The sequence below is a fragment of the Marmota monax genome, unplaced genomic scaffold (genome assembly GCF_021218885.2).
Source record: "Marmota monax isolate L192 unplaced genomic scaffold, Marmota_monax_Labrador192_F-V1.1 WCK01_AAM20220418_F8-fsc00188, whole genome shotgun sequence".
In the NCBI taxonomy this organism is placed as follows: domain Eukaryota; kingdom Metazoa; phylum Chordata; class Mammalia; order Rodentia; family Sciuridae; genus Marmota; species Marmota monax.
Window position 1 is genome coordinate 2,467,863 of NW_026692655.1, and position 26,129 is coordinate 2,493,991.

The 26,129-nt window shown below is 39.7% G+C and overlaps 1 protein-coding gene across 1 annotated transcript; it reads left to right on the top strand.

Annotated features, from left to right (window-relative positions):
- Positions 1–3,884: 3,884 nt before the first annotated feature.
- Nmur2 (neuromedin U receptor 2) lies at positions 3,885–16,523 on the top strand. Its single transcript, XM_046446418.1, has 4 exons — positions 3,885–4,610; positions 10,990–11,074; positions 13,138–13,263; positions 16,249–16,523. Exons 1-4 carry the CDS (start codon positions 3,885–3,887, stop codon positions 16,521–16,523), a joined length of 1,212 nt encoding a protein of 403 aa, XP_046302374.1.
- Positions 16,524–26,129: the final 9,606 nt, after the last annotated feature.

Sequence of the window (26,129 nt, forward strand, 5' to 3'; positions counted from 1 at the left end):
TTGATTTAGCCCATGAAATGTGAACAAAATAAAAGTAAGTCATCTCCATGCAGAAAATTTAGGAGTCAGAATCCCTATAGGAATCCTGTCTTAGGATTTATGAAAATACATGTTGGCACCTACGTTCCAATGTGTGAGCAATAGAGAATAGAAGCTACCAGGCAATCCTTGTTGAACATGTAAAATGAGCAAGGAACCACCACTCTGCTTATGTTAACCCACTGTAACTTGTGCATTTTTTTTGTGAGACCTAACCTGAAGAAAATAACTGACACATCACCTGAGCATCAGCAAGCCCCATAGCTTTGTGTGCATCAAACTCCTTACTTGTAATGGCAGGAATAAAAAAGAGCCTACCTCATGGGTGATACTGTAAAGATCACATGTACTAATACATATGAGAATCTTACAGTGGTACCTGAGCAAACAAGCACTCAACCACCATAACTAATATATTCCTTTATTTGATAGATGTAGTAGATGCTACTGAAATTCTCATATCATATCCTCTCGTCCCCTATCTCAGCCATAGTTACAAAGGGCAGTCCTGTGCAAGCTCAGACTCACTAGTACTGATAAGCGTGCACATCACTTCATGCTGCATTTCTATTTTTCTACCCATAACTTTCTCTAGATGATCAAAAACAGTTCAGGTACTTAGCAGAGTTACTGCCCCCAGGAACAACCTTCAATCAACAGGGGACAGAAATCAATAGGTGAATACTCCAGCTTCAGGTCAAGATGAACAATTCCGAGAGGTTCTCTGCTATATTATCAGGAAATCCCAGTAGCACTGACTCCCTGTTGCTGCTCCCTGAGACTTGTCACACAGGAGTCCCCCTGCAGCCTCAGTGTTAATTCAAATCTACTGTCAAGGGTTGGAAGTGACCTCATACTCCTCTCTCCCTAAGAATTCTTCAGGGAAAACACCACCACCTGCACCCCCCATTCCCTACAGAGTGTTGACCATCTTGTCCTCACCAGCTGCACATAGGGGTTGCAGGTCCAGCCTCTGGGGATCCGGGGGTGGAGGTCCACGGACTTCCTTAGCAGCTTCTCTGACTGGCATTCTTGTTCAAATGTTAATCAAAACTGGGAGGTCCTTTCATGTTAACCACTCCAAGCACACTCCCAATTTTTAAATCATGTAATAATTGTTTTTACCTCAATAAAAACATTCTCAATATTCATTTATCATCATTAATATCACGTTACTGATTTAACATAATATATCATTACACATTACTTATATTGAATGTATTACCTCTTCTAGCAAGCCTATAAAACAAAACTTATTTTACTCATTTAGTTGATGGAGTAACTGAGACTCGTAGATATGAAATATGATTCTTATAGTCACACAACTAGGAGGAGGCAGAGCCAGGATTCAAAGCCCAAGGCTACCCAAGAGTCCACGTCTTAGTCTCTTCCCACATCATCTCCAGGCACTGAAACTGTTACTTTATCCCTTATTAAACATCCTTCTACTTATTAGCTCCTCCACGTCATCATGTGAAGATGTCTTTCAATCTTTAATCTGTGGCTCTATGTATTATGAAGTCCCTTCCACAATCCCATGTTTGAAATCTGCTGTTATCTACCCTCATAATTATTTTTGATTTTAATTCCTTATGTCTTAATTGGAATTCTTCATCTCAGATTTAAACTTTTTTCTGTTTCATCAGAAATATACATTCAAGAGCTCGGGTTGTGGCCCAGAGGCAGATCACTCGCCTACCATGCGTGAGGTACTGGGTTCAATCCTCAGCACCACATAAAAATAAAGATACTGTGTACACCTATAACTAAAAAATAAATATTTTTTAAATATACATTCAAAGTTGTAAATAGTGGCTTTAACATCAAACATATCATTAATATAAGGGCTCTAGTTCTGATTCTATACTGGCTTTTCTATATCTGTGGTCACTTAGTGCTATTCAACAAATTTTCCTGTCTCTGATTTCTGTGCATGTGATAAGACGGCACCTCCTGCCCCTGTTGTGGTTTAGTCACTACATATGACCAGCCCTGGTTCATAGACTGTGAGCAAAAGCAACATATGTTTCTATCCTTTGGCTTTAGGCATGCAATTACCTAGGTAGGGCTTCTAAATCTGCCTTACCCTCTGCACAAGGACCAGCAAAATTCCAGATAGTGACCACTGCAATAGCCAGGATTCTGAGGGCATGTAACCAAGAGCTCAGGTAAATATCAAAATGTGTTCCAGCTGACACTTGATTGATTTGTAGTGTAAGTAAAAAAATAAGTCTTGTTTTAAACCACTGAGATAGGGTGATAATTTATTACAGTAAGTAAACCATCCCATCTTGACCTATTATTCTTGAACAAGTCATCTTTAAGTTTCATCATCCAATTTAGCAAATAAAAGGAAAGGAGAAATAACATTTAGTGAGTATCTCCTAAGTTCAAGGGGCTTTGACATATGCAATTAAAAAAAAAAAAAACAGACAATGTATGGTCCCTTGTTTAAAAAAAACAAATAGCCTAAATCCGAAGACATCTCTCAGCTTCGCTGCTTTCGTGGTAATCTAATCCACTATCTCTCACCAGCCTCTCCTTATTTAATTCTCCTATTCAAACTCCTCCAAAGAATTCTCCCTGTAGCTTGATTTAGATTCAAAGAAACTTCAGTTTGAATAGATTCAAACTTTTTATGATACTCTATAAGAGTTTACACAAGCTGGTACTTGCCAGTCATGTCAATCTGATCATACTCTCCTGACCACTCATGAAGTTCCTGAAACATGGCTTCTTTCTGCATCACGACCTTTGCACTTGCTGTTGGTTTGACTGGGAATACACTTCCTTAGCTGTTTTATGGCTGACATTATGATTCAGAGTTCAGCCCAAATGACATATCCTGAAATAAGCCTTCTTTGGCCATCCTTGAAAACTATGGATTTTTTTAAATCTCAAATCATATTTTTAATTTATTAGTTCACTAGTATACTTTCAGAATTCCCAACTCAAAAAAAAAAAAAAAAAAAGCCTCATGAAGGCAGAGACCTGCATTTCTTGTTTACTAATATTTCCCCAAAGTCTAGAATGGTGCCTGGCACAAAATGAATTCTCTGGGAATATTTGTTAAACAAAATAAAATTAATGATGCAGACAAAGAAGTGAGCACTGGGAGTGTAGATCTCCAAGCCATCCTAAATCTCAATGATTGCGTCTGATTCTGAAACCCAGTTGCTTTTTTGAGCAGGCAAAAGTGATAGAAATGTCAGGTAGCATGCAGGGCTAGAGGACGGGTCAATGTCTTTATAGGCTTGGGATTCTATTGTGCATGTAATCAAAACCAATGCCACATTGATCATGCTTTCCCCAGAGAGCCAGGACTGTCCAATGCAACAAGGTAACTTGAGAAATCTATCGATCTCCCATTTTTGTCTTGTTGTACAAATGACAAGGATCACTGGAGATCCGTATTCTGTTCCCCGGGACTGGGGAACTTGCATTTGTATTTCCCACAGTCTTGCAACCTGCTCTGCTGGGACTGCCTGCCCACTCTTTATTCTTGTTCCAGTGTCTCAGTCTGTGTAAGCTATTTTCCCAGCTTCTTCCAATTCTCAGAAAGGTCTCCTCCTCCCCGCTGCTCCCTGCACACAAAGCCAGCTGTCCTCTCAAGCAGTGCAGTCTGACACAGGCTCATTGGCCCACAGCCTGTGGAGGGGCGGGGCTCCTGTCTCAGGGGCTCTTCAAAAAGGCTCACAGTGAGAGCAGCCCAAACTGGAGGCTGAAGCACTCACTCTCTCCCAGCCTTCTTCACTGAGCCTGTGCCTCTGAACTGCTTCCTCTTTCCTGTCTGGCTCAGCTGGGGATTGAGCCACATACCAGGGGACTCTGGGGTCTGGGATTTAATGTCAGTGATGGAAAAACTTAAAAATGCTTCCTGGATCCACCAGCAGGAATTGGAAGATCCACTCAAGAAGTACTTGAACAGCACCGAGGACTACCTGGCCTACCTGTGCGGGCCTCCCCGCAGCCACCTCTTCCTCCCGGTGTCTGTGGTGTATGCTCTGATTTTTGTGGTGGGGGTGGTGGGCAATCTTCTGGTGTGCTTGGTGATTCTCCGGCACCAGACAATGAAGACACCCACCAATTACTACCTGTTCAGCTTGGCTGTGTCTGATCTCCTGGTCCTGCTCCTGGGAATGCCCCTGGAAGTCTACGAGATGTGGCGCAACTACCCCTTCCTATTCGGGCCTGTGGGCTGCTACTTTAAGACTGCCCTCTTTGAGACCGTGTGTTTCGCCTCCATCCTCAGCGTGACTACGGTCAGCGTGGAGCGCTATGTGGCCATCCTCCACCCCTTCCGTGCTAAACTGGAGAGCACCCGCCGGAGGGCCCTCAGGATCCTGGGCATCGTCTGGGGTTTCTCCCTCATCTTCTCTCTGCCCAACACCAGCATCCATGGCATCAAGCTCCACTATTTCCCCAATGGGACCTCGGTTCCTGGCTCTGCCACCTGTACAGTTATCAAGCCCATGTGGATCTACAATTTCATCATCCAGGTCACCTCCTTCCTCTTCTACGTCCTCCCCATGACGCTCATCAGTGTCCTCTACTACCTGATGGGGCTCAGGGTGAGTAGCCAGGATAACTGGTCAGGGTAGCATTGCTTCATTTTCACTGCCTCAAAGTTCAGAGACAAACTTAACAATTTGAGAACGTCAGAATTGGAAGGGAGCATGGAGGAAAATAGGATGAGTTCAGATGGAAAATAAGAAGTTAAAAAATATGCCCCCAAAACACAACTATATGTCATTTCCTTTAGCTTATCTTGCATTATTCTTTCCTCTAGACTTTTTTTTTTCTCATGTCTTAGTGTTTTTAAGAATCAGCTCAAAAACTTACTACGGGTCCCAATATGCACACTTTACCCATGGGAAAATCTGCTTTAGGAGGTCTGACAAGGAGCTTTACTTTAAATTAACACATTAGGTCATCTGGGCTTGGTGGACACACTTTGAAGCACCCTTCCACACTTTACTGTCTCTTTCCTGTCCCCACATCTAATGCTTATGTGGACATTTTCCTCTGTACTAACTTGATCTCAGTAAGATACAAACTATCCCTATTTTATAGTCCAAGAGAGACATACTTTTTAAAGTCAAATACTTTCTGTGGCTTCTTTATGCTTGTAATCAAATTAAAATTATATATATGCATATAAATATATATATATATATATATAATGCATATAAATATATATGCATATAAATAGATACATACATATAAATAAATATTGATTTATATATCATGAGCTGAGTGATACCAGCTTGGTCTCCTCTTGAGCAAGTAGGGATTGACAGGTAGGGAGGTCAACAGACACATGAGATAGAGCAGAAGAAAGTTAAGAGATCTCTGGGATTAAGATAAAGCAGCACTTAGTTTGCAACATATCTTAAAACTAGAAGTTACCTTCCTTTGCTCATGTTGGTAAAGTGGTGTCCTTTTTTAAATCTTTTATTTTCTGTGGCACTAAATTATCTGGGAGAAATCATATTTGACAAGGGAAGAAATGAGTCTGTAAAATTCCTAGTATATCCTGTGCCAAGTTCATAGAGGTACAAGTCTTAACTGTGACACCTCTACACTCGTGTAAGAGGGTAGCTTGTGTAACAGTTCTAAAGCCATTTAGACTCCCAGGTCTTCAGCTGACATAGAAATTGCCTTTAGGCAAGCCACATAGTTCTCCTGGAGTGACTTCTCCATTCATAAAATGGAAAAGCCACATCAGATCATGTCTAAGGCTCCTTCTAGCTTTAAAGGTCTGTGATTCTTTTTAAAGAGAGAAAAATAAAACTGTGAGGGGAACAAAACGTGAATTACAAATGAAAGGAGAAATGAAAAGAATTCACTCACAAAATGTGCTTCAAGAGGGCTTTGACAGTATACATTATGTAATAATCAGGGTCCTTCCATCTCAGTCCATCTCTGAGAAAGGACACTCAAAACTGAGTGTCCCATGGGGCAACCTTTGGAGTACCTATTTTCCCTAAGATGACTATCAAGGTCTAAGGAAGAAAAACAAATTTAAGTGTCACAGACATATGAGCACTGGAGTATATCTAAACATGCAGAGGGCTGTGCTACTTTTCCCTTGAGTTCTGGCATTTATTCATATGTTACCCCAAAAGCAGTTCAAAGCCATGTCTGTGAATGCCTTTTGCATCAATTTTATTAGGAAGAAGAGACGACACACATTACCAAGTATCATAAGTCCTGTGAGAAATCCACACCCAAAACTAATAAATATCATCTCGCCCAACACCAAACAATCACTTATCTTGGCTCCATTTGGGGAAAATATTTAAATTCGAATAGGAAACATTGCCAGTTACATTTTTGTTTTTGTTACATTTTTGTTTCACTGTCATGAATCTACAGCTAGGTTGCATCAGGAACTGAGTGACAGCTCAGAAAGAGGTTAGAAACCACCTAAGTTTGCTTACTCTGAGTAATGCAACTTAATGACATCTTATTCTCAGAAAAGATGAGGCATCGTCCAGGGTACTAGAGGATACCAGGAAATCTATAAAAGTCATTCCTACAGTAATGTAAACACCTGTAGACTGGAAGCTTGGAAAGTCAGCCATATTCTGTGGCAATGGTTTGAGAGATTTTATACTTTTTGCTTGAAATGTCCCTGCTGCCCACCACTACAACTCCATTGTCTTTCTTAACTCTCAGTTATCCTCTAAGTCATACTTAGTCACACTTCCTTAAAAAAGCTCTCCAGATCCCCTAGTTATATCAGGTCCCTATTGTAGGTGCTCATGGATTTTAGTAATTTTCCTTCATTACAATTTATAACTCCATACTTGTAGAATTCCTTAATTAACTTATTTCTCCCAGGAGCTCAGTGAGTGCATAAGGACTAAATGACTTCTCTCTTACTAGACTTTTAACTTCTGTACCTTTAAAAGGAAAGACTTGGAAACATTTGTCTCAAAGGGCATTTTTTGATCTCTGAGATTTAAAGAGACCCAAGCAATCCTAAAGATAGTTAAGTTATTGACCCTCTTGGCAAGTTTAAAGGTGTAAACATCTCTGGATGCCCTAGCCTCCCAGAGGCAGCAAGCCCAGAACTGACGACATCACAGGCCCAGGGAGGAAGAGGGGAGCCTTGTGTGCTCAGATGAAGCACTCAGCAATGACACATCATTCCAGGGATTGATCCTCCACAGAGCTCTCTCTAGGGGCACATGTTATAGGTACAGAAGGCAGACAATGCCAAGGCAAGTCCCTTCCCACCTAGGAGAGGGTGTGATGAGGCTGATCTCATCCTTGTGTTTCCTACAAGCCACTTTAGTGTTAGCACTGAAAGGATGCAGGTATGGACTGCAGCAGAATCCAACCATGCCAAACAGGGTTGTGCTCATACATACACAGATGGCAGACATGCTCATACACAGACACACACTCACCAGTCAATGTTTGGTAAATAGATTTTGTTAAGATTACAGAGATATACACAAAATCTATTCTATCTTGTTATTCTGAAGCCACATCTCCAGAAAATATACATGGGGCCATGTGGTTGGATGCTTTTAATCACTGTAAACAACTAATCAGGACAAAATGTCAACCTGAAGGATAATTGAGTCCATGAACCGCCCTCCACTTGGATACTCTATAGTTGGAGGGAGTGGAGCAGGAAAGCTCTGGAACATCTTATTACAGTGACCACAACTTTTTTTATTCCTCTTTTTGCTGAGCTTTGAAATAAAACTTTGAAATAAAGCAGAAATCGTTAATGATTATAAAGAATATCTACTTTGTTAACATCTACAAGGAAATGAATTATTCAATAATAAAGTAGCATTTAATATTGGTTAGACAAATTGTTTGGATTCTATTCTGTCAACCACATCAATTCTGTTGGAACGATGAACGACATGCATAAAAATTTGTTTTTTCACTTTTCCTCCAATTAGTTTGCTATGTCATTATAGCCTAAGGAAGATGCAAAGTAAGTAGCAATTAATCGGCACGTGATTTTTCTTTCACTGAAAACTACACTTGTATGGGAGGCCTGTTCAGGGAAAAAAAAAAACTGTTTTGACTATTTTCTTGATGTTTGATTTAAGGAAATTATCCCTGGGGGTGGACGTATTTCCACTGAGACTTGTTAAAGCCAAGCAAGAAGTGACTAATAGATCTCAACATCCTTTCATTATTCTTAATTATGGACTGAAATTAAGTAATGAAAGAAGCATATCTCATAATAAGTAATTTTCAAGGGCAGGAAATAATTAAAACCTTCAGTAGATTTGACTGACCATGTACTGATAAAGTGTATGGGCTGGTGTGTGGCTCCCCTTGCTCATGTTTTCCTCCTCAGTGCATCTGGCTGCTGCTTTGTATCAGGAAAGCATTATTTTTTTTTTTTGAGCAAGTGGTAGCAAGATAGAGAGGATTTCAAGAAGGAAGTCAGTAATCCACTTCATTCTAATGTAAATAAGTAATTCCACTCAAAATAAATTCAGTTTTCATTGCATCCCATGAGTGGACTTGGAACAGCCACCTGAATCACAATGACAGCCATTAGGTGTCACTTTGCTAAGTATCACATGCCAGGCACTGAGATACACACTCTGCCAGCCTTATTTTACTAGTGTATTAAAAACATCCCATCCCACCACCTTCCATTTCCTCTTCTATTCCTAAATGGCTGCACCTGCAACTCTCTTGTTTCTTTTCAAGTTCTAGGTGATTCCAAAGGGTTCAGTCCCTCATTTTATGAAAACATAGGCACATGCATAGAGCCCCAGCATAATCACAAGACAGATGGCCACACCTATTAGCCATATAGGCAGATGCTCAGGCCCAAGCGTCCTGAGAGCTACCCAACTTCCAGCAGCTGATACATTTGTTAGGGATACAGACTATCGATTTGTTGAACCTTAGAGGCAATTTTTAATGATCCACAATTCCAGGTCTTATCTCATTTTAAATACTTCTTCTAAAATATTCCTTTGAAATGCCTTCTAGCTCAGGAAGCTCATTGCTTCTTAGAGCAGTATGTTACTTTGTCTCACATAATCACACTAACTTCTAATTTACCTTGAATTTCAATCTATCTTGTTGGAAGTCAGACTGATCCTGATATAAGAAGGGCTAAAGGGCACCCTTAGTAGAGAGAAAGGAAATAAATACTAGTATTGGACTATATAGAATAATTTGAAATTTTCTTCCACAAGATGGCCCTTATTCAACCAGCCAGGACTGCCGTATTACGGTGAGGGAACCCTCTACACAGTCCGGCAAAACACCAAGGAGCCAGAGATCTAAAAAGTCCAGATGTGGCACTGGCTCCTGGCAAAGACAAATCCAGTAAAACACACAACGTCAAAGACCTGGTTTGTTTCTCTTTCTTTTCTCTTCTTTCTATGGCATTGATTTTAATCTTAAACTCCATGTGGCGGTCCACTGGTTGCTCCAGGCTCTCTTTTCAATGTGGGAAAAAAAGGTAACTGTTATAATCCCAGACCTCACATTCAGAGACGAAGAGCTCCCTCTGGCAGTCCCCATAAAAAGAAATTGAATTCCCTTCCCTAGAAGTGCAAGCCAACATTTGAAATCTTATTGACTCCAATTTTCAAGTCATCATGACTGTAGGATAGGAGGTCTGATTGAATAAGTAATTTTAGGACAATACCAGGAGCTACATTTGGGGTCATTCCCAGCCAAACTAATGACTAGGTATAGGCAAGGAGTAAATTGCCTAAGAGAAAGTTAGGGTATTATTAGTAAGAGAAAAAGGAAATAAATGCCAGTCAACAGGCAGATGGATACTGTACTAACCTCCAGATATCTGATGGTCATTTATCATGGATCCTTAAAATTTCATTTGTCCGATTGGACATCCCTACAAACCAAGGTAGATATAAATTAGAAAGAAAAATATTTAACAACTAGATAAATTATAAAGACATTCAATGCTAGGGGAATTTAGAGGAAGAAGAGGACAATGGACTAATGTTACCAGGCATAGACGGGATTTGAACTAATCGAGCAAGTATGCGTGTACAGGCAGTGTTGAAAATTTCAGAGGTTTCAGAGTCTAAATAGATGAATATATTTTAACATCAATTCAGGAAGGCATGCATTTTTATCAGTAGTGTCAGTAAAATAGCATTTTCCAAATTGTGCATGTGAAGACGGGACAAGGGACTTTACTGAAGAGAGTTTGGGGAAGGTGTTTAGTCAAAGAAATATTATTTCCCTTTGGCTGGGACCTGGGACGAGATGGGAGATGTGGGTGTGGAAAGTGGAGAGGGATGGTACCCTATCCCCCTTGAGAATCCTAATGCCTGTTAGCATATCAAGGACTCTGAGAAGACCCACAATGGAACCTATAACCTTCATAAAGCAGAAAGAGTGCTTGCCCTTGTTTCTACTGCCTGGCTGCCACCTGCAGAGGAACTTCACTCTGATAGATATCTAACAATTATTGAATGAATAAATGGCTGAATAAATGAGTGAATGAAAGAGCCTAGATTATATATATATATTTTTAACTTCAGAATCTAACACTTTTCACAAAACACCTATAAACGTACTTCATATCTAGGGTTCTTGCATATCAAAAATGCTTGTAGGGAAAATTTGGCCTTAATCAACTATCCAGTTGAGTGAAGAGACCTGGATCCAATTACCGTTAGATTACTTAGAGACAAATCCCAAGCTTACTGTTAAATATTTAACATATTCTTATATTTTTCTAAGTCCTGGGAGTATATATAATGTTTTATAATCCATTTCATTTCTGTCTTTTTGGCTGCGCTTTTTGTTTGTTTATTTATTTATTTATTTATTTTGGGTGGAGGTGGGGTTTTTTGTGTTTTTTGTTTGTTTGTCTTCAAAATGAGTATTCGAGTTATACATCTCAGATCTTCAAAGGAAGAAAATAAAAATGCTTCCCTTTCTTAACATCTCTTTCCATCTCTTCTTCAGCTGAAGAAAGATGAATCACTTGAGGCAGATGAAGTGACTGCTAATATCCACAGACCTTCCAGAAAATCAGTGACCAAGATGCTGTGTAAGTCCCACTTTGTTTTTGTGCTTTGTTTTCTTTTGTTTGCAAAAGCAAAGGATTTGCATTTGGTTCTTAGGAAGCACTGCTGGCTTCAGGCTCAAAACTGCCCTGAACTATAACAGCAGGTCAAACTTTCTTGGATCACTCAAGCTTCTGGGACACATCTGGATGTTTTCCTTTTGGTTCTGAACCTTCAGAAGGACATGCTAAATCACCTTCACGGCAACACACTCCATGTGATCCGTGGTAAATTGCATCCTCTCTTGAGCCTTTGAGCATCATTTCCCGCCTCTGCAAAATTGGTTGGTGTTTCTACTGTTTGTGTTAATGAGTTTCACTATACACATGATAAAAGCTCTAGACTCTACTTCAAAAGTGTACTAATGAGCATACACACAAAATGTTTTATAATCCATTTCAGGGTATCATGAACCCCCTGATGCCCACACATGAACTCCTTAGGGTCTTTTAATTCCAAATTAAGAACATTGGCCCAGGAGCACCTCCAAGTAGGCATCCCACCTATGATATTCTATAACTTTTGTCTAACCATGTACTTTTTTTGTAGCTAAAAATTTTAAAAATCATACTCTCAAAAGAATGTTATAAAAATATATAATTCATTACTAGCCTACAAGAATTACTGAAAAGGGAGAGATTTATCATATAGTTTCCAAATCAAAACTCAAGATTAGAAAGAAGTAATTTCTCAGGGCCAATACTCATATAAGGCATTCAAGGTAACTGGCATTCAAATAACTGAAAAGTCACTGATATTGACCTTTTGATTCTGATAATCCTGTCCTGGGGAATCTTTTTGCTCCTAATATAAGCTCTTGATTTTTTTTTTCTTTTTTGCTATTAAGAGTCCTACAGTCTTCATTATCTCTTTGATCATAATCTATTCACTCACTAATGTGTAAAGGTCACTCACATTAAAGTCACAGTGAGGTATTTACCTTGGGAGAGAGTTCATTTTATCAAGTAATAAATTTGTTTCTAGTTGGGAGACAGAAACAAGCAGATTGAGGGCCTCTACTTGGGGGATAAGCTCAGGAGTTTCCATATCCCTGAAACCACAGCAAGGCAGATGACTTATTCTGAGTGGGTTTCTTGCCAGCAAGAAATACCCAGGCTATTTACTATGACAACTTTAAAAGTGCTCACAAGTACAGAGCACTGTAAAATGAATGCCATGTGCCATCACTCAGCTCTAGAAATTACCAACTCCTAGCTAACATTGTCTCATCTGTACTCTGATCTCTCCCCGAGTCCCTATTAGATTACTTAGAGACAAATCCCAAGCAGCATATCTCAGCAAATAAAATATATTCCCTAACTTCATAAGAGAAAAAAATATGCATATTTATCTTTGTGAAGTTAAAACACCCCAAAGAGAAACTATAGTTGTGCCAATCTCTGTCTGGAGGGTTGAAAATAAGAAATTGGGAGGATTCTGTGCTCTAGCAATTTATAATACGGATTCATCCCCTCCCAATCAAAAGATGCTCGTAAAGTGATATTCACTTGGGATTGTTCAATCTTTCTCCCTCTTCTCCCTGAACACATCACTGGATTTTAAATGATCAAATTCAGAGAACCTTCTAATTATTTCTAGATTAATAAGATGAATCCATATATATTTTTAAGTTTGTTATTACTCCATGGATTTAAAAGAACACCAACTGCTTAAGCACAATAATTTATTTATGTAACACATTTATATGACTCCAATAGTCTACCTGCAGCATACTTTATACTTCACAATAAAATGCTTTTTAAACTTTGAAATGAATTTAGAACTATTTTAAATATTCTAAAGGGAAACTCACATTATATAAGAAATCTTCTCTGGGTATTTAGAAAGCAGATCCTAGATTCAATACAATTCATTCTTACATTTGAACATTCTGCTTTGAGGCTCCTTGGGATCTAGATTGCCTAACCATGATGGCTTAGCCAGGGTGGAAGGAAAGACTGCCAGAGGAATGGATGACTTGGTGAGCAACCTGCACCTATCCTTGCCTACACTGCCGTTTGCTCTCCCATTCATCATCTTTTTCCAGTTGTTTTGGTCTTAGTATTTGCCATCTGCTGGACCCCGTTCCACATTGATCGCCTCTTCTTCAGCTTCGTGGAGGAGTGGACTGAGTCCTTGGCTGCAGTGTTCAACCTCATCCATGTGGTGTCAGGTAAAGGCTTAGCTGGTCTACAGGCAGTCTTGCTTAGCTGCGGAAACAGAACAAAATATCATGGGGTTGTGCCTTCCTAGAGTGAAGACGCTTGCTTTCAATGTTATGCAAAGATCAATTAGACTTACTGCTGGTCCAAAAGAAACAGCATTCTGTTGTCAGGGCTGCCTTGTGGAATAGCTGGACTCTAAGTGTGAGGATTGCAGCAGGAAAATAGGGGTGCTTTCTTTGGTTTCCCCTCCAGGGGCCATGGGATTGATTTTGGTCTTATTTAGTAGATGCTTTGACCCTATCATCTCCTATGGCCTCATGAAAACCGCCAAAGGATGTTCCTGGGCATCAAGATGTGATTTTAGGCTACTGTAACTCTCCTTGTCAAGGATACCTTAGAATATGAGAGAAATCATGGTGGAAGGTCACTAAGAGCACCTGGCTTGTCACCCCAATTCCACATTTAATAAATGCTAAAGAGGGCTGGAGTCCCAAGCTGCCTTCATGCCAAAGTATCTTGCCTGTCAAATGGCAATAGCATCTGCTCTCGACACCAGGGGCAGCAAATCAGTGAGTATTACAGAGCTTTTAAGCTGTCAATGCTACCTTTCTGAAATCATCACAAATTGTTAAGTGAATATTATCATAAACCATTTTCTTGTCAAAGAAACACTCTCACAGGAAGATACCTCGTCCAAAGGCATTAGCTGGCCGATTGTGCACATAGGGCTAAGCCCCAGTTGTTGAGTTTCAAACTCAGGTTCTTCCCACTAAAACATAGTGCAGAATTGCCACCAAGGACCTTTATACTCTGCAGTGCAGCTGATGGTCTTAGGCTCTCCCCACTTCTGCCCCCTCCCCTCTGCCAGTCACTGTCTGATTCCATGGGGTCTTCTGATTATCTAACTCATAGCAGGATAGATACATGAGATGAGCTCCAGATGTGCACAGAACTAAAACAGTAGCATAACATGTACCCTGAAGAACGTTTGCGTTATTTCCTTTGTCACCCCTGTTTTGTACTCAGCAGGCTGTGAACAGCTTATACCCGGGCATTAGTAGTTTCATGTTTTCCCATATACAAATTAGCCAGGGCAAAACTGCAAAAATATTTACAGCTCTTTGCTTATCCTTGTGGTAAATATGAGGAGAATGGGAGTATCTAAGTAAACTGGAAAACATGGCAAGTCAACATGAGACTTGACTAGTTGACTAGTCACCATTTATAATTTCTAAACTGTGGCTTCCCTGATGACATTATCCTGTCAAGGTACCATCTCCTCCTCTGCCACAAAGCAAACCTGATGAAGTCTAAACTGCTTAATGGTACAGAAAAAAAAAAAATTGACTAGTATTTTCATCCTAAATATATAGCATTTCCATTAGTAGACTATACTCTGATCAAATTAGTTAGTAGAGAGTATTAACCAAGATTACTGCACAATATCACCATTCCCAACTCTTCACATTTTATCTGTCAAGCCTTCTTCCCTCAGAACCCCCCAACCCATCTTCAGTTATCTCCCAGTCATTTTAAGGTCTGGCTACCAGCCAATCAGGTCCCACTAATTTGTTCATGAGCATCACAGTCCTTGAGTTTATGCCATTATATGAATTTCCATAGTTTGACAGTATCTCGTATCTTTCTCTTAGCAGATATTGTTTGGAATTGCTGTATTGTTAATTATTGAGTTTAGTGCAGATCTTGCCTCTACAACGCTATCCTAAGTCTCAGAAACTCTTTTTTTTAAAGAGAGACAGAGAGAGAGAAGAGAGAGAGAAAATTTTTTAATATTTTTATTCAGTTTTCGATGGACACAACATCTTTATTTTATTTTTATGTGGTGCTGAGGATCGAACCCAGCACCCCGTACATGCCAGGCGAACGCGCTACCGCTTGAGCCACATCCCCAGCCCTCTCAGAAACTCTTAATTCATTACTTTAGAATGTACCTTGAAGTTCCTAGAATGCAGTAAGGGTTCAATCACTTTTTTCTTTCTTGAATGAACAAACAGCAAACAGCAATGGTCTCTGTCATAATTCTCCCTGCACATCCAGTGCACATGGTACATGGTACTCTCACTGCCTAAATTATGTTAATGAAGATAAGAAGGAACATGTTGCCCATGGTAGCTATGGGTGGTTGTGTAGTCTCAGTCCTTCTGTGGATGGAGTCTCAACTAGATCCTCATAATAATATAAGGAAATGAGTTAGGCTGGAATTTTTATTTCCCATTTTACAAAAGTAGGGGGAAATTGATGTATCAGTGTTTGTCTAAATTTATGGATCAAGACAAGGCCAGAATAGGAAATTAGTTCCTCTCATTTCCAGCCTTAGAGTCATTTTGGCCTTGTAGAAATAAAAGGGAGCATGGTAATAAGGAAGAGAGTATAAACAAGAAAATGACAGTGTACAAGGCATCTCATGGAGAAAAACGTGACAAAACACAATTATTCAATAATGCAGAAGAGCCATCAAGGGAAAAGGAAAGGTAGAGAAAAGACTGCGAGAATATTTCTTTGAAAAGCTTTTTAGCATGATGAGGAATCTCAGCAGGGACTATGCCTTGACTGATTTTTTTCTATTCCTCCATCACTTACGGTTTCAAATTATAGATTTAAGCAAAGTTCCAGTGAGGAAAAAGAAATCTCCTTCCTCTGTACCTAAACATTTTTCATTAATGCTATGGGAACATTTTTTCTTTAATTAAACAAGTAGGGATCAAAGGAAGTTTCCAGATTCATCAGAGATCCTGTACCAGCTTACATGTTTCCAAGACTCTTTAATCTTTCTGTGTTTGATTCCTAAGTCACAAGTGATAGATCTGTTCAGAGCATTTTGTATTCTCAATTAAAGCCTTGCATATGTCATTGCTTCCAAAAGAGGCCACACCAGGGATTCCAGGCTTCTGTTAAATATTTATGCTTCACCCTTTCGTGTCTCCTGTTCAGTTTCTCCTTGACACGTTTATTTTAATCCCCCCGTAATCCAGGGGTCTTCTTCTATCTGAGCTCAGCAGTCAACCCAATTATCTACAACCTACTGTCTCGCCGCTTCCGGGCAGCATTTCGGAACGTCATCTCTCCTTCCTGCAAAAGGTGGCCCTCCCAGGATCACTCACAGGGACCACCTGCCCAGAGGAACATCTTCCTGACAGAATGCCACCTTGTGGAGCTGACAGAAGACACAGGTCCACAGCCTCCCTGTCAGTCACCCATCTGCAACTCTCAGGTCTCCACGGCCTTCTGCCCTCAACGGCCACCGTGAAGAGAACTCTCAGAGGAGCCACCTTTGATTTTTTTGAGTTGGATTTCTCCATGCCTCAGCACTGCAGGGAGGGACATTCTGAAATCTATACCTCCTTATGTGAAATTAGGGAGATAAAATGGCTCTTAAAACTCATGTACCTATTTCCAGTTATTTTTTTTAACAAATGTGAAAACACAGATATAAGTCTAAAATAAAACAGATGCCAAACTTCCTGATTTTTAGTTATCTTTATAGTACCCTAAGTGGCTCAGGCCCCTTCTCTAATTCATGAAGACAACATACATGGCAAAGCATGACTATGCTTGTAACCAATGGCAACTGGAAGCCCCAGATGGAAGACATGTCATTTCATAATCTTTGAGTTGACAAGCCCATAACAGTGTTCCTTCACGGTGATCTGTTTATCCCCCTGCCCCATATGGGGCGATTATAACATGATTCCATAGAGTGCTGAAACCTTTCCATTTAAGAGCTCCCGGATGACCTGGGAATGTCCTTAGAGCTCTTAATCGTGGCACCCCAGTCTCTAAGTCATTATCCTTCCACTCCTAATTGAGAATCGGATCAGATATAAGTTCAACTTTGAGAAGAACAGAATGGGAAGAGGGAGGAAGCTGTATGGCAGATCGAAAAAGACTGAAATCACACTAAACCAAATCCTGGTCATTTTCAAAATTTGATCCAAGCTTGTATTTCTAATGTCTTATTTCATGTATAGTCAGAGATAGGATGTATTATCTTGGAACAAAGACAAGTTAAATGGCAAATACTGGTCTCCAATTCAAGAGTCTTACCTACTCAATCCTTTATCATCCACATAATGCTCTGCACATATAATATGGGCAAAATGTACTTCCCAAACTCACCTTCCGCTATACCACCATGAGTACTCCATTTAAACTGGATCATTTGCTCTTCTTATGCAACTATAGTAGTTTTCCCTACCTGAACATCTTTGCATGTAGAATGACTTCTTTGTCTACTGCTATTCTTCAGTGTTCATCTCAATATGGTACCTCCTCCACAAGGCTGTGTTTAATTTACTCAAATAGATGTGGCATCTGAGGGTGTTTTTTTGCTTTTATTTTTTATTTATTTATTGTTTTGGTCAATTTATCTCTCTTAAGCTATTTCTACACTCTGTTTTGTATTACAATGATTTATTGCCTTGCCAGAGTGTAAATTTTTCAAAGGCATGAAGTATCTTGTGTTCATTTTTTTCTGTAACTGGAACCCTGGAAATGTATCTGTTGCAATGGTAGATGTTCAATAAATATGTGGTAAAGTGAATTCGCTTCACATTCCAGTCATTTAGTCTCTGAATTTTCCACAGATTGGATGAATAATCTCATTGATAAATGGGAGTAGTGGTGTCTGACTTCATCATATACTAACTTAATAGTGATAGTCAAGGTGATTCAGCATTAAAAATTTCTTTTGCTAATTAGAACCCAACCTTAATAAATTAGAATTCCCCAGTGACACATTGGTGAACATAATTATCTGGTCATTTGATGATTAAGCTGAAAAGATTCACTGAAACCAAATTTCAGAAATGGAGAACAAGTGAGTTTCCTTCCTCCCTTTTACAGTGGAAACATTCTGAAAGAACCTAGTAGGGTCATTATCCTTAACATCAATGACCAAGACTAAAAGGACTGTGCCATCAGGGCATGGATAGAAAAATAAATAACACTCAAGCTGAAGCTAGTAATTTGGTTGCTGGATTAAAATGGGGGGTGGGGGGTATTGCTTGTTTTTCCCTCACCTTTTCCTCTTAAACATTTACATTGGGAAATTGTCATTTACTCATTAATTCTTTCATTCAACAGTCTTCACTTAGTGACCACCAGGTGATATGCATCATGATGGGTTCTGAATCTTCTGGCCTTGGAAGTTTACATCGAATAGACAAGATCATCACTTTGTTAAGCCTTACTCAGTTATTTAAGTCTAGTTGTGAAGTGTGCTAGGAAGTAAATACTGTACTCGGGACTGCATTTAAAAGGAGTCTATCCTAGACCGGGTATTGTAAAGTTTAATCAAGTCTAGTTTGACCTATTCAGGAGAAAATCAGTTTCAAAAGGAAAAAAAATGTTATCCACATTCATACATACACATGTGTACATGTAGCTATATAAGAAGCATATACTTCAAAATGAAAATTGACAGGTCATAAAACATAGTTGTACAACATTTTACACAAAATTAGAAAAAAGTAAAAAACATGCTTTTTTAAAAATTTGTTTAATGTTATTTTTATATTGGTTTTATTTTTTAAATACATGACAGCAGAATGCATCACAATTCTTATTACACATATAGAAAAATTTTTCATACCTCTATTTGCATATAAAATATGTTGACCCCAATTCATGTCTTCATACATGTACTTTGTATAATGATGTCTATCACATTCAACCATCCTTGCTAATCCCCTGCCACCTCCCTTTCCCTCCCACCCCTCTTCCCTACCTAGAGTTCATCTATTCCTCCCATGCTCCTCCCGTCCCTACCCCACTATGAGTCAGCCTCCTTATATCAGAGAAAACATTCAAGCATTTGTTTTTTGAGATTGGCTAACTTCACTTAGCATTATCTTCTCCAACACCATCCATTTACCTGAAAATGCCATGATTTTATTCTCTTTTATTGCTGAGTAGAATTCCATTGTATATATATGCCACATTTTTTTTTATCCATTCATCCACTGAAGGGCATCTAGGTTGGCTCCACAGTTTAGCTATTGTGAATTGTGCTGCTATAAACATTGATGTGGCTGTGTCCCTGTAGTATGTGGTTTTAAGTCCTTTGGGTGTAGACAGAGGAGTGGGATAGCTGGGTCAAATGGTGGTTCCATTCCCAGATTTCCAAGGAATCTTTCCATATTGGCTGCACCAATTTGCAGTCCCACCAGCAATGTAAGAGTGTACCTTTTTTCCCACATCCTCACCAACACTTGTTGTTATTTGTCTTCATAATAGCTGCCATTCTGACTGGAGTGAGATGATATCTTAGAGAAGTTTTGATTTGTGTTTCTCTGATTGCTAGAGATGATGAGCATTTTTTCATATATTTGTTGATTGATTGAATATCCTCTTCTGAGAAGTGTCTGCTCATGTCCTAGGCCCATTTATTGATTGGGTTATTTGTTTAATGTTATTAATGATTGACCTCATTATCTTTTCATGAACTCCTTCTGATCTCTGAATTTTAGACTAGTGACAGAAGAAACAAGATAGTGAACATAATTAATAAAACACTGGTAATCCAACTCTTCTGTAATGAGATGCTGATTTTCGAGCTCTTCAGTTATCTACAAACTTAGCCAACTGAAGCAATGACGTTCACAATGTTGCTTGCCAAATTAATCATTCCTACTTGCAGAAATAGCACAGACTTTAACCCAGGACCCACCCATAAAAAAATGACAGGAAGCCAAAGAATACATTGATATTTTATTCAAAATTCTTAAAGTGTGCTTTTCTCCCCTTGAAGAGAAGGTCTACACCTTTGATGAGTTCTTCAAAGTTGCCTGTGACTCAAATTATTCTAACCACTATTGGAAAGTGGCTTGAAATCTTATGTAATCTTTTGACAGATGAGTTTTAATGGAATGACGGCATTGTAGGATAATTAACAAGTATCATGATTCCAAAATAAAAATCCAGCATGTTTAAATATCAACTGTTCAGTGGAACACTGGTGACTGGCCTGGATTGACTTGAAAAAACACTTACTATTAAAATATTAAGGAATTTTTTTCAAGTCTGTCAAATGAGTGATAGGTTGAAATCAGTCACAGAGGAAATATTTATACCACAGAAATTAGCAAGCACTCTTAGGGCTTTTCTTCCCTCAGAGTTGGCTTATCAGCACCCCACTAGCTATTATTAAGCTGGCTTGCTGCCAACCTGCTGTTATATGTGTGATTTGTTTTTAGAATAAATGCTCAGTAACTATTATAATTGTGGAACACTTTAGGTTATGGTTTACTTATCAGAAAAAAAAAAGTCAATGGACCAGATTTTTGACCTAGAGTTACCAGATAAAGTAGGTTAAAGCAGACTAATGATGTCATGAAAGGCTTATCAGCATTTTATAAAGAACTTAGAGTGAAAGTATTACTTTTAGACGCCAATATTAATAATCAGCTCAAAAAATAGCAATAGATCTACTTGCTATCATCTTATAGATCTGTTTTTAAATATCACAAGATTCATCATAGAAGATGTACATTTTCCACATTCTTCTCTCATTGGCTGTTGACTTTATTTTAATAAATCCAAAGGAAGGTTAAGATTACCCTAGCTTATGGAAAACAAGGCAGGCAAACATGGGGTGCCTATTCATGCAATCCATCCCCTTTATCTTCCCCACCCACTTTACATCATTAAATGACATCCAGACTCAAATTTAGAAACACATATATGTCATTCCTTAGAACTTGCTTATTGGGATATTTTCCCAACAGAAGGAATATCATCATAATTTCATTATTTTCTTTGAAGCTATTGAAAATTTTAATGTAGATCCTGACACTATTATCAATTCCTCAATAATGGAACTGGATAAAGGTTTACTTCATGATGTTACGGCTGAGTCCTCACAGCTTCACCAATAAACAAGGGCTATCATTCTTCTCCTCTTACAGATAAGAGAATGTGGCTTGTCCTTGCTTTAATTTTGGAAATTAGTTGGAACTTCAAAGAAACAACAGAAAGTGCTGATATCTCACTGAGATATCTGTAAGGCAGCAGGGGTAATTTCCAGATGAGGACACACAGGAGACTCAGTGGCTGCCTGGGGCATAGCTTCTCAGGCTGAGCATAACACATGGCCAATCCCATAGGTAGGGGTCTAGAAAAGTAACAGTGCAGTCACCTCAACACTAGAGCACACACAAGCTGGAATGTATGATATTACTAGAAGTGGGTGAAGAATCAAGACTAAAGACCACCTAGTAAGTTGCAGAGCTAGAAATCCAGAGCTGTCTGACCCCAAGTTTAGGCTCTGCATTACTCTACACAGACTCTACAAGTCTGTTTCATTGACATCACCCACACAGACTCACAATTTAATGTCATTCCTAAATATTGTCATTTCCCTACAAATCATTAATACAGAATGTTAGGGTCTGTAAACAAGTCAAGATGGAACCTGGCATTTTGCCAGAGGGAGTGGTTTGTGAAGTAACTCCAGCGAGCCATTAAGTGTGGAGATTCCTTATTGGTTGACTGCTGTATCAAGTTTATGTTAATTAAGATAAGCTGTGTGGAATGTATATATACCCCTCCTGTCCTACAATCAAGGGTTCCCACTCCTGCTGTATCAATCTACACAAGTTGCTCGTCACCCCCCCCCTGGTTATTTTGCCCAGCCAGCTGGGCTGATGTAGATAGTGGCCCATCCAGGGAGCCCCGGGACACTCGGGGGTAAGTAATGAAAAAAAAAGCTGCCCATCCCTAGATAGGCCAGGAGCAAATCTGCTCGCCCCTAGGCAGATAAGGCGAGAGGAAAAATGGCCATTTTGAGAAAATGGAGAAGATTGATACAGTATGTTTGTGTCTTGTTTTGTCTCAATGTATTGTATTGTCTTTGTGAGGAAAATATGGAAGGGGTGTTAAGTAAATTATTAAGGAAAGAAGGCACCCAGTGGAACCAAGAGCAGTTAGGGCATGTGTTGATGGAAGCCCAGGAACTCTAGTCAGAAAGAAGAAAGTTCAGAGGAGGAAGAATTATCAGGAAAAAAGATCCAGCAAAAGGCTATTACTGAATACTTTTCGTTACAGGAGGGTGCGTGAATCAGCTCCGCGGCTGCCATGTGCGTGAGCCGGTCATGGTGCAGCAAGGACTTTCCAAGCGGCAGCAGCCGGCTCTTCCCCGCCCCACCACCCCCAGGGGAGCAGGACTCCACTGCCAGAGCCCAAATCCAAACCTGACCCAGAGGCACAGTCTCTCGGGCTCTTGCTCCCTGTGCCCAGTGGCAGTTTAAGTCCGGAACACTCCCCACCCGGACTCTCCCCGGGGCCATCTGGGGCTACCCGGGAAGCTGCAGGCAGAAGACAGCCACGTCCCTAAAGTTTGATCGTTTCCAAGGCCAGTAACTACAATGGTTCTCCCACACCTGGAAGCCAATGAATAATGAGCACTATTAAGGCTTATTTCAAATGTAAAAAACCTTGAAATAATGTACTAAATTGTTCAGAAGTTTGTTTTCTTAGTGGAATGCTACAGGATTTTCTTTAGCCATCATTGCCGGAGTTCCTGCCTTCGTTCCAGTGCCGGTAAAGATGAAGGTGGAAGAATTTCCAGTGTTGCTGAGAACCGGACGAGACTTCAGATCAAGCTATCTGCCTGCAGAACTTACCTGGACTGTGAATTTACCTTGACTGTGATTTATCCGGACTGTGAGTTAATCTATTGAGACACTGCTTTACCTGGACTGAGACAACAAACTGTATCTTTGCTAACGGTGTCATTGCTGGTATAATTTTTCCAAGGGCTTCTTGCATGGAGCCATCAATTGGCTTGGTATTGTGGCATTTTGTATCCTCCCCTTCTGCTTGTAGCAGATTATTTATGGTGTTTATGTAAAAACCACTATGGTCGCTATTTAAATTAAACAAAAGGGGGAAATGTTAGGATCTGTAAACAAGTCAGGATGGTGCCTGGCATTTTGCCAGAGGGAGTGGTTTGTGAAGTAACCCCAGCAAGCCATTAAGTATGGAGATTCCTTATTGGTTGACTGCTGTATCTAGTTTATGTTAATTAAGATAAGCTGTGTGGAATGTATATATACCCCTCCTGTCCTACAATAAACGGCTCCCACTCCTGCTGTATCAATGTACACAAGTTCTTCGTCACCCCCCCACCCCCCCACCCCGGTTATTTTGCTGCAGCCGGACTGCGGCAACAGAACAGACAGCAATCAAAACAGGTAAGAATACAGACACAGAGCCAGACGCCTAGGTTTAATACTGGCTGGGACAATGATTAACTCTGTGAGATTTTGTCCAAATTATCTAACTTTTCTGTAGCCCCATTTCCACACCTACAAAATTGAGAAGATGACAATACCTACAATGGTGTTTCTGCGAATTTTAAATTAGTTAATACACTATTTGCAATACTCTTATGTCAGTGGCTGACACTTAGAAAGTACTATGATAAATGTTTGCAAAAAATGACAAAAAGGAATGACTATTGTTTCATGAAGATATATTTCTATGCCACAATTCACTTTTAGACAATGTTACTCTCTGGGACAGCCTTCAAATGCAAAATTTAAGTGAGCTCAACACTAGGAAATCTGTCAGGCATTTTTTGCATTTGTTTCTAACAAATAAACAAGCTGCCTAAGATTCCATCACCAAGAGCTAGGACTTCATTAGTAACGAAGGCACGAATATATATTAAAGAGTGCTTCTCTGTTACATAAAAGATTAATCAATATTATGGCAGAGTCACCAACAAAACGACAAGCACAGGCTGCTATGAACAGCTAAGCACATTAATTGTTTTTTAAGACCTTCAGCCTACTGTCATCTGGAAAATATGTGCCTGAAATTTGGCTCTCATTATTAGAAGACAGAGGGTTAAGGACACAGCTCACATGATTGTTCTTGCACAGATACCAAATTCAGAAATAAAAACACAGAGACAAGCCCCAGGGCAGTTCACTGGCACACTACTTTCAATAGAGGGAGAAATGGAGATTTCGGTATACCGTGTCTTTGAACTTCAATGTCAAATCTATGTCGCATATCTCTATTCACGGAGCAATTACTCTGAGGCAGATTTGGGGCCATGCGTTCTACATTTTTTATCAAGTCAGCTTTGTAATCATTCCCACTGTACAGATGAGAGAACGGAGGCTTGAAGTGACTTGAGTTACCACCTGCACAAGTCAGTAAGTGCAGGGGCCAGGACTGAGAGGCAACAAGCCTAATCTGGAATCTGCTTATAACTGGTCTGCAGACCATTCTCCCTCCACCCCATCTTACCCCAGCAAATACCAGAGACATGCCAAGTGGCAGTCACTCAGCTTGATATAAAACTACAGAGAAGAATAAATAAGTCCTTGTTCTTGGTCTACTTCATCTACTGATTCTATCAGAATTAAGCTTCACTGACCAAAAGGGAATTGACCCCCATCCTTCCATCATCTGTCCTGACTCTGGCCCTGATTCATTATGGCCTACAGCTTCTTCAGGACTCCTGTATAACTTAGGAAATGTACAGAAATTTAGAAAGAAGCCTTCAAAATTATCTAGCCTAACGGTCCTTTTGCATATCAGCAATAGTTATTTAGATTTCCAAATTACTGTACTAGAAGCTTTTATTCAGCATCTATTTTAACCTTCCTAATTATCCTAAGAGATGGGCACCTTTGTGACCTCTGCAACATTGGAGAAACTACACTGAAACAGAAAAGTTAAGTGATTTTTCTAAGGTCACACAGCTTATATTCACTGAAGTTAATATGTACTGAAGATGGGATTTAAGTCAGTTGATTCTGAGACTATAACTCCAGATTTTTACTACAAATCAACACCTCCTGCCTAATGCATGGAAAGGAAAGGTGGCTGATCCATCATAAGACAGTGAGTGGCAGGTTCATATCAGGACTGACTTCTCAGGCCTCAAGATCATGGCTCCTTCCATGCCTCGCTTCCTTTGAGAAATAAAGAGCACCTATACCCTGTATAATTAGCATAATGAACAGCATAATCCTCCAATGTATAATAGCGATCTTTGAACCCCATCAAAGAAAATTTTATTAACAGGTTTTCTTTCTAATTTGATTACCTTTAAAATTTTTTTGTAGCCTCAACATAGATATCAATTCTGTACAGCAGAAATATGTAGCTTTAAAAGATGCTTAGGCTGGGCATGGTGGACCAAGCTTGTAATCCCAGTGGCTCAGGAGGCTGAGGGAGGAGGATCATGAGTTCAATGCCAACCTCAGCAAATTAGCAAGGCCCGAAGCCCAACTCAGCAAGACCCTGTCTAAATATAAAAAGGGCTGGGGATGTGGCTCAGTAGTTAAGTTCCATCCCTGGCACACACAAAAAAAAATGCCTAGGTAATGAGATGCAGAGAAAGACTCAGTCTGAGATTTTTAAAAAATCTAAAATCATACTTTGCCTCAAATTGAAAATTTAAGAATTCAGTCTTAACCTGTTCCCTACAGTTTTCACTCCCCAGAGCTGTCATCTCATAATGGTGTAAAAGAGCAAAATTACACTGGACTCTTCAAAATGCCAAGGAAGACGTATTCAACGTGATTGTAATAAGGGAGAAAGACTAAACTCAACCCTGAAAGTGATCTAGACAGGTGACGGTGTTCCCCAAAGCTGGCCCTTGTCTCCATGCCAATCCAATAATGAGGTCACAGTTTTGAGTAAAAGGGAAAAGGACTTTTTAGTGCTTTGCTAGCACAGGAGAAGCACCGGGGACTCCTGTCCCAGAAGCTGTAATTCTCCACATCAAGAGAAACAAGAGAGCTTTTAAAGAGGCTTAAAGAGGGGATTCAAAGGCAACATCCCATGTGTTCTCTGTCTGGGGTTGTAATTCACCTGGTAAATGGGGAGAAAGTCA